Source organism: Hipposideros armiger, unplaced genomic scaffold (genome assembly GCF_001890085.2).
Source record: "Hipposideros armiger isolate ML-2016 unplaced genomic scaffold, ASM189008v1 scaffold_25, whole genome shotgun sequence".
NCBI lineage: Eukaryota > Metazoa > Chordata > Mammalia > Chiroptera > Hipposideridae > Hipposideros > Hipposideros armiger.
This window is the reverse complement of record NW_017731375.1, coordinates 6,108,714-6,118,555: the sequence shown is the minus strand read 5'-3', so window position 1 is coordinate 6,118,555 and position 9,842 is coordinate 6,108,714. Positions and strand designations below refer to the sequence as shown.

At 49.5% G+C, this 9,842-nt stretch overlaps 1 protein-coding gene across 5 annotated transcripts in view; it reads right to left on the bottom strand.

The window, feature by feature from the left end:
* Positions 1–4,623: 4,623 nt before the first annotated feature.
* Positions 4,624–9,842, bottom strand: part of ERGIC1 (endoplasmic reticulum-golgi intermediate compartment 1) — a 125,380-nt gene continuing 120,161 nt past the window's right edge. For all 5 annotated transcript variants that reach the window (XM_019635949.1, XM_019635947.1, XM_019635950.1 and 2 more), the window contains one exon: positions 4,624–6,439. In XM_019635949.1, the coding sequence (XP_019491494.1) occupies positions 6,332–6,439 (108 nt within the window). In that variant the 3' untranslated portion in view covers positions 4,624–6,331. The remainder of the gene's footprint in view (positions 6,440–9,842) is intronic.

The following is a 9,842-nucleotide window of genomic DNA, read 5'->3' as shown; positions in this document are numbered from 1 at the left end:
CTGGGACTCCGTCGCCGCCGATGCTTAGCTGAGGGTTTGTGACCGCCGCCCCGCCCTACTCCTCCCGGCCCCACCTCGCCCCGCCCCAGTCGTACCGGAGCTCCGCCTCCCATCCCCGGACGACCACCCAGAGAGGCGGGCTATACCCAATCGTTCGTTAGTCTGAAACGCCCTGTGCGGCCCCTGGGAATGAAAGGTCCCTCGGATCTAGACTTCGCTGTGCGGGAGATTCCCATTGATTGATTGATTCATTGAATGAACTGATTCATTCTTCCATTCAATTCATACTCGTATCTATTGAGCGCCTACTTTGTAACAGTTGCCAGATAGAAGCGTTTGCGGTGCTCGGTTAACAGATAAGCACCCTGAAATTCAGAGAGGGGGGGGATGTCTTCCCAGATTCAAGCATGTCCCGTACTCTCTCTGTGTCCCCTGATAAGTGGTGGTGAAATTGTTAAACACCTGTATTTACTAATACACATAGTAAACCATGACATGCGACTTGATCCCTGGACATGCTGGAACCTATTTTAGGTTTCATTCCAGACACCCCCCTTACCCCCCGCAGTAAGTGTTGGAGACCTCTGGCTTTCAGACCCACGGAGGATGGCTACACCTGGTCTGTTTGCAGAAGCCAGGGCAGCAGAGTAAGCGGAGGGGAAGTTGTTTAGGCAAAGGCAACGGCAACGGAAAGGCCATCCGTTGTGCGCCTAGGCTCCCAGAGTAAGGAGGTGGGGGAAGGAGTCATAAGAAGGGAAGATCTTAAATGTTCTCACCACAAAAAAGAAATGGTCATTATGTGACCATTAACTAACACTACTGTGTTAATCATTTCCCAATATCATTTCACAATACGTAAGTGTATCGTCAACAGGTTGTACATCTTAAACTTACACAATGTTATAGATCAATTACATCTCAATAAAGCTGGGGACAAAAAAAAAACCCCAAAAACCCCACAGGAATTCACTCTCTACAGGCAAGGCAGGAGCAGATGCTGTTAGGACTAAGTTTACATGGAAAGTCAGAGGGCTCTTCCCCCATAAGTTCGCTCATCCATGCATTCATTCATCTGTTCATTCGTTCATTCACATACTCACTGGCTCTTAGTTCATTCACTCCTTTATCACTCATTCATGAGCTCATTCACTCACACATTCATCCATTTACTCATTAATTTATTCATCATTTATTTGATACCTACGTGGAGCCACGGGTACAGGGCTAGATCAGAGACATGGCGGGGTAGGGGTGGGGGTGTGGGGGGGAGGTGGTAGCGGGTGGTGGAGATCTGGCCTCTGCTCCCAAAGAGCACAGAGCCCCACTGGTGAAGGACAAGCAAGTGAGGACAATCATTACAATGTAAGACAATCAAGGTGTATTCATGATCGAATAGGGCAGAGATGCATTTCTTTACATCCTGTCACACCACCCTCTATGACTCAGTAAAATTAAGACAGGTGCAATGCCATCGCCAGATAAGATGAAGAGAGCATGAGGCTGTCACTCTCATGAGGACTTACTGGGATTGGCTTCTATGTGGCCTCACGCCCACCCTAGGAAACATGCATAGGGACTGGTATAGAAGCCCCAGGACCTAGCAGTGCCTGGCACAGAGGAATTGCCCAGGGTATATTTTTATGTCTCAGGGGCAGAGGGTGAAGGGGGGAAATGCGTGAGCCCTGGATTCTGATTGCCTGGGTTTGGATCTCCACCACCTCCTGGCTCTGTAGCTTTGGATAAGGTATTTAGCCTCTCGCTCACTCACTTTCCTCATCTGAGAAATGGGAAAATGATAGGACTTCCCTCATCGGTTTGGTGTCAAGATTAAGTAAACCCTTAGCACCATGCCTGGCACAAAGTAAGCACTTAATAAATGGTAGAAGCTGTTGTTTACTAAATGAATAGCGATGGTCAGTTTTATTAGGCTGAGCATTTACTGCCATGCACTGTGCTAACAGCTTTGCAGACATTAATTTATTTCATCTGCTAAACAACCCTCAGAATTGTCCCTTTTACAGGTGAGAAAACGGGTTCTGAATGAGATGGGAGCAGGGGATGAACATGACCCAGCATTAGATACAATATGGTTATTGTTATCTAGCAGCAAATAAAGAGAATTATGAGACCCATAGTTATTAACATAGAAAGGTGTCTATTAAGTGAGGACAAAAGTAAACTACAAAATATTAACAGCAGGATCCCATTTTGTTTATGGAAGGTCATTGTTCAAATGTTAACATTGATTATCTCTGATTAATGGGATTTGGGTTGACTTTAATTTTCCCTTTTTGCTCTTTTCTGGTTTTCCTCCAATGGGGCTATAAGCATGTATTATTTGTGTAATTAAAATCATGTATTAAGGATTTAAAATTTTTGTTGAAGAAAATCCCCAATATTCAGTTTAGCTTTCCTCTGCAAGCTGTTTAACATCAAAAGTACCCTCACTACTTTCAATTTTCCCTTGTTTGGTGGGGAAGAGAGTCAGTTTTCCCTTATGATACAGATAAGATCTCAGGGACTGAGAGGGAACCATACAATTCTTCACACCCTTGGAGTCAGGCGGCCAAGGGTTTGCATTCCTGCTTTAGCACCTGTTAGCTGTGTGATGGAGACAAGTTACTAAATCTCTGTTTTGTTCTTCCGAAAAAAAGAGGTGACGCCCACCTCATAGCGTTTGCTGTGAGGATTAAGACGGACAAGGCCTGAACAATCACTCCTTGCCTGGCACGCAGAGAATGCCCAAGCACTGGTAGCTATCACTACAAGAGTTACCATAAAAATTATTTTTGGTCAGCATAAAATGTGCATGAGCTCATCACTATCTAACTGACAGAAGGCAGCTGCTGGGGAGGCAGCAGGGTCTTGGGTGAATGTCCCCCTCCTTCCAGTTCCCTCTCACATTCCTGGACCACAGGCTGCATCTATTGTTGGAGCTGCTGATGAAGGGACTAGCACCACCAGTGGGACCTCCACTGAGAAAATGGGTATCTTTGTTTCTTGTGAGAATCAAAAACTAAGGTGACATGTAGCGATAGAAACAAACCACAGCTACTATTTATAAATTTATAAGCGCCATTGCTACGTCCTGCTTCTTCCCAAGCTTCAAACCCACCCCCTCTGTGGACTGTCCCACCCCAGGCAGTGCGGGGCTGCAGCATATAAGCTTTTCTCTTCACTGATGCACCTTTACAATGTCATCTCTCCTGCAACCGCAACACCCCCTCCCCACCCTGGAGGAAGCCATTTCGGCCTGAACCATCACAGCCCCCAACCTATCACCTCCCCCAACTTGTGTCTGCGCTGCACTCCTGATTGAGAAATCTCACATGAAAACACTGTAACCCCTGGTTGGTTCGGCAAGGGCAAGAGTTGTTTTAAGGGAGAAATCATACAAATAACACACCCGTACCCTAAATGTTTCAAATCAACTTAAAACACATTCGCGAACTTTTCGACCCTGAGGCAAGGCTTTTTTCGCTGGGAAACCTCTAGTGGAGTTCTCCTTCATTTTCCTTACATTAAACCAGCCAAAGAGTTCCGGTTTTGCGTTTCGTTAATAACATGGAGTGAGAACTGAAGACACTTTCGATGCCAATGCAGAATCCTCAAGGACTTCCACTCTGCGCCCCCAAGTCTTTTCTGTAAAATTCAGTAGCATTTTGAGGAGGGGCTGTCAACTCACCTTTATCAGGTCTCTCCAAACTATTCAACTTAGTTTTACTAGAGTCTTTCATTTTCCCCTCCTATTTCATTGGTTAACTAATTCACATCATTACAGCACAGCCCACAGTCGGCGTAAGCAGGCTTGGGAACACACATAATTGACTACCGGTTTGCAGACTGCTCTTGACCATCAGCTTTGAGTGTCATGGTAACGCCAGTAGCAGACAGGGTGTTAAGGGGCACTGGAAAGGGTCACTACAGAGTGTCTCGCAGACTGGCTCACTCCCACATTCATTCCTCATGTGCTTATCCACGTCCGTGCTGTCCCAGTGAAGACCTTCAAGGACTGGACAGCAGGATGCCACACATCCATGTAAGTCCCTTTGTCACAGCTGGTCCTGATCTCCCTTTGCTGAGCTTAAGGTTGAAAAAGGAATGCCAGGTCCTGGGAAATCAAGAAGAATTTATGAAACACCTTTGTGTATGCAGCCCTTGGCGCAAAGCTGTGAGGAAAATGTTAGCTCTGTTCTCAAGGAGATTAGATTCTATTTGGGACTACCAAATATGAAACAACTACCATTTTTGAAAATTTACCACGTATCACTTTCCTGCATACATGAGCTCATTCTAATCCGGTATCATTTACTCGCACACAGTATAGACTTAATTTCTGCAACAGCCCTACTAGGTTGTTGTATTACTATCCCCATTTTCACCTGAGGAAAACGGAGGCACTGAGAGGTTAGGGACGTGAGGCTACACAGCTAGAACATGACAGGTCCAGAAATGTTCTGCAGGGATTCAACAAAGGAAGGGCTAAGTCCAGAGGATGGCTTTCTGATCATCCTCACAAATCTTTCCCACATTTCCCAATCTATCCTCTAGAATTAAATTCCCTTCTGGGATTAAGCCTCCATGCTACCCAGCCACAATCAAGTAAAAAGAAACACACAGCACTATTTCTGAAAATCAGCCATTTAATCTATTTGAACCCAATGAGGGGGGGGGAAAAGAACGAAAACATTTTTTTCCCTTAAGATTTTGTTTATGAGAATAACGGGTCAGAGGTGTATCTTCCATAGGAAACTGACATCCCCTAAGTTTTTGGTTTTTTTTAAATGCAAAAAGTGGAATTTCAACTCCTGGATACACCACACACTTCCCTGCCCCGCCCACACCCCTTACAGGCCCACGTAGTCACACACCAAAGGGACTCCTTTCTGTAACTGGGGAACAGAACATAAAAACAATCCATCTAAGTGGCCACCGATACCAGAAATAACCAAATGGACTTCAGTCAACTCATATGCAAGCTGGGCTTCTCTTCCACTTGGAATCCAGGGCCAAAAATTACAAATGGCAGAGACATGAGCTATTAATATAGATAAGTTAAAACTACTTCCACTGGACGCTCCCCTTAATTACAAAAGTATGCAAACAATCTTGATATAAATGGAAAGCAGGTGGGTGGCCCTGTCCCTGGGGCACCAGGGCATACCTGAAATTCCCTGGGTGAAAGTTCTGCGTGGACCGTGGACCGTTGCCTCTCCCTTTCCGGAACAAAGGGGAACGGGTGGGGGAGCAGTGGGGTAGGGTCCCACCTTAGGAACAAGTGGGGGGACAATGGAGCCACCCCAGGAACGTGCTGGTGTGTGGCCAGCCGACAGGGGAGCTCAGTGGCAAGTGGGCCACAAGTGGGCTGCAGAGGGAGCCATGCACTGCGCCCCCCTTGGGAGCCCAGAAGGTAGATATCCAGATGGGAGGAGGGCGGGCCTGCTTTGCTTTCCTACCTTGGGACGGGTGGCCGCTGGCCGGGAGAGGCCAAGACATGATTATTTTAGGGTTGCACAGAAAAATGCTTTGCATCTGGATATAAGTGCACAAACTGTGGCTGGTTCTCAAAGGATGACTTCCCAGTCACAACCAGCCCCTCCATCAAGAGATGCTGTTGTTATACAGCATGGGGGCTGAGGCACATTGGTGGGGGGTTCAGAGGATCAAGGTGAAGAGAGGAACGGGAACCCACCACCTGCCCAGTGACCAATGGGAGACTTGAGTCTCCAGCACTGCTGCCTAACAACTGGGCATCTGCTTCTTGGGAGAAAAAGAAAGGTGTGGGGGAGAGGCTCTCAAGGCCTGGGCTTTTGGTCAGGCAGAAAGGCATGGGGCAGAAGCGAGGGTTCCAGCTACAGCGCCTCATCTCAGGGGCTTGCCTGGGAAGTACCATCCTTCGTTGAAGGCGCCAGGTGGGGGGTACCTTTGGGCAGCCTGGTCCAGAGCTGACGGTCGAGGTTTGCAGGTTGGCTGCCCAGGGCGGGGGAACCAAGTGATTAGTGAGTCCAAATGGTAGAGGCCATGAGATTGTCAAAGCCTGGCTGAGAGCTGGTAGACGTGGATTCTGGGCTGTTCCCCTAAGACAGAAGGGACTATAGCTCTTCTAGGAGTGGTCCCCAACATCCCCGAGCACCCCTCGCCTGATTCTGGTCTTCAGGCAGTGTAATTCCTCCAAAATTAAACGTGGGGAAAAGAGGTAGCTGCGAAACCACGAGCCACCCCCTGCCTCCCCTCCCCCACTTTGGGACACAGCCAGATCCTGGGCCAGACAGGCGTTGGAGGCAGCGCTGGCGGTCTCTCTGGGTCCTTGGCCGTTGGGCTGTGCAGGTCGTCAATGCATCTTGCCCAGCTGAATCTTCTTCCAGGCCTCTGAGGCTGTGAAGATACACGAGTCCAGTATGCCAGCAACGGTGAAGGTCCCGCCAATGATGGCACAAATCTGAAAGCAGGGGGGAGGTCAGAGGTCAGCGCCAGGCCAGTCCCCTCCCAAATCACGAGAGGATGAACAAGTGCAGACGCCCATTGCACCCACCACGTGGTAACCAATGGGGTCCGGAACATCCTCAAAAAACCCACTTGTTGTATGATGAATTTAGTAACAATAAAAGCATAATCATCAGCTCCTTTAATTCCCGTGTTAACCTTCTGAATGAGGAAGGGGATTATTAGACCCATGTCATAGGTGAGGAAACCGAGGCTTAGTTAGGAAACTAAGTCCACACAGTAAGAAGCAGGCCTGAGACTTGAACTCTTCAGGTACATCTTAACCTTGGAGCCTGCTATGGTCTTAATTTTTACTCTAAATTTATCAGATATTTTTACAATTCCATTTACAGATAAAGGAATGGAGGTACAAAAACGTGGCACCGGGCTGGCCGAGTGGCTCAATTGGTTAAGAGCGCAAGCTCTGAGCAACAGGGTCGCTGGCTTGATTCCCACATGGGCCAGTGACGCTGCGCCCGAGCTGAGCTGCCGTTGAGCTGCCAACAGGTGGCAGGATGGCTCAGCTGGTGAGAGCGCGTGCTCCTAACAAGGTTGCCGGTTTGACTCCCGCATGGGATGGTGGGCTATGCCCACCCGCAACCAAGATTGAACACGGCACCTTGAGCTGAGTGGTTGTGAGCTGCCGACAGGCGGCCGGATGATGCCTGGACTTGGAGCTGAGCTAGCTGCGCCCTCCACAACTAAGATTGAAGGACAACAACTTGGCTGTTCCCCTTCCCCAATTCCCCAATAAAATCTTCGAAAAAAAAAATGGCACCACTGGCCCTAGGCCATACAGCCAGCAAGCGGCAATCCTGGGCCTTGACCCCAGGTCTGACGGCTCCAGGCTCAGTGCTGCCCGTGACTGAGATCTGGGGTGGGCTGGATTGGCGGCACTGGCCTGGAGGGACTGGAGCGAGAAACAAATCTCTCATTCTCAAAAGCTCGCGCTCTATCGATGGGATGGGTAGCAATCAAATAACCATGCCGACAAATGCAAAATTGCAAGTGCTACAGAGGAGAGAGGGGCCCGTGGTGCTCCCGGAAAGCTTGTATTAGGGCTGTGGGGGGCTATCCTGTGCATTGAAGGATGTTTACCAGCTTCCTGGGCCTCTACCCATGACATGACAGCAGTACCCTCTCCTCCCCGTTGTGACAACCGAAATGTCTCCAAACATTGTCAAATGTCCCCTGGAGGTCAAAATTCTCCTGGTGAAAAACTGCTGCAGTAAGGGGACGATAACGAATGTCACCTGTATGTCTGTACTTCATAACTTCCTGCCACATAACAATTTAACCACCACAAAGCAGTGCTCACGGTGCCTTCTCTGTGCCAGGCCTGGCTTGACGTGCTTTCTGCTGTCATCGCTGAGTCCCTGGGCCAACCCAACGAGGCAAGTGCTATTCTTATGCCTATTTTACAGCCAAGGAAACTGAGCCACAGAGACACCGAATCACCTGTCTAAAGCCACAGTCATTAACGGCCGAATGGGGGTACAAAACTGTGGAGTCTGCACTCTGATGACATTGCTACTTCTCGGGCATGAAACGCCCCACCCAAGTGAGTTACTCACTTCGCTGCGAGGCTGTCAGAACTGCACGGTGACGTACCAAACTCATGCTGTGTGGTACTCAAAATTCTCTTGCCTAGCTATGAGTTGCTGTCTAGTGCCATAAAAGAATCCAAGTACGAACGATGGATGACAAAAGAAGTCCACAGAGGGTTTGCAAGGAAACTTTAAATGTATTTTTCCTCTTGAGCACATACTTTATGCCATTCCTAAGAACCAATACCACCCACCGCTCTGTGTCCCTAGGAGGGAGGCACCTCATGTCCAAGGTCACACAGAAAGTATGTGGCAAGAGCCAAGTCTGTCTGCCTCCAGAGCTCTCTTCCCCACAGGCCAAACTTAAGTGGCACTTAAATGACCATTTAGAAGAAGCCATGTTGGGCAGCCCCCGAGGGCCTGAGACTGTCCTGAAGGCACCACCGGTGGCCGGCCACCCACGGAACTTGACCACTGGAGGACTCTGGGAGAAGGCAGCGCCTTAATGGACCCTTTGGTGCCAAGCGGAGGAGGCCAGGAGACACGGCGGAGGCAAGCGGGACGAGCGAATCGAACTGGCATTTATTTTTAAAATGATATTTCCATGAGATGAGCTAAGCGGAGGCCTGTGAGGCCCAAGGCAGACAGAGCAAGTCTGTACGGATGGGTTGTAAGTGGAGCAGCTGGCATTCCAGTAATAACAGCCCAAGAAACCGGAGCAGCTCCCCCCACCCCCCGCCCAGGGAGTGAAGAGGCTGGGGGCGCTGAGGGGATTACTCTGAAGAGTCTTCAGTGGGCAAGGCCTCTCCCTGCCAGCCTCAGAGCATGACGCAGGGGCACTTTTCAAGGAAGATGACGGCAGGGGAGCTGGTTTATTTTGGTAGAGTGGATCAGATGATGGGAGATTTTATACCACAAAATGCTTTTAGAGCTTGGATCAGAGGGTAGGAAAATGTGACTTAAGTGCAATGGAGCAAATAATAAAAAAATAAAAAATAACCACACACAAACATATCTATATTCATCTACACACTTTGAAACCCGAGTGTTCCTATGATTCACACACACCTGGCACCCCGTCTGCAGCCTCCTTTCACTGGGCTGGCCCAGAGCAGGAGACAACACAGGCATTGAGGTACCAAAACCCCCCCCCAAAAAAAAACCCAAAACACAGAGCTGTGGGGAAACTGAGGCCCTGGGCGCATGGAACCTGCTAGGCCCCTGAGAATGCCCGGCAGTGAGGCTGCTGACATCACCCAGCTCAGCAGCCTGTCCCCCACTAGCCTACATGTGTTGAAGGTGCTGGTCACTGGTCAGCTGAGGCGGCGGAATTCTGGCACATTCGCTTGGGTGGCCCAAAAGCTAAACGAAATCTAGCAGCCTTCCTGGTGCTGCTCTGGCCCCTGCTCTCATATCTCTTCCTTTAGCCTGCTCCGGCCTCCCTAACGCACTCATATCCATAGGTGGGGACTAGGTGAGGTGAAGCAGGGTCGTGAGGAGGAGGGTCCTGGGGCGCTCTCAGGCCATGGCGACCCCTGGACTCTTGGCATATGGGTGGTCACAGAAACCCCCAGCACATCTGAACTCGTCTAAGGAGGTGGGCAGTCATGCCATCCCTCCATCCCTCCTCCTGAGAAGGTCACAGTTCCTACGTCTAAAACACAGGGAAATAAATGTGGCCACGAAGCTCCTCCGAATGGTATGGTCGTCTTTGGACTCAGGTGGTGGCAAAATAACAGGCTTCTTTTGTGATTTCTTGGCTGGTGTGTGTGTGTGTGAGGGGGAGTACGGGGCGGAGGTGGGGGGGCCGGG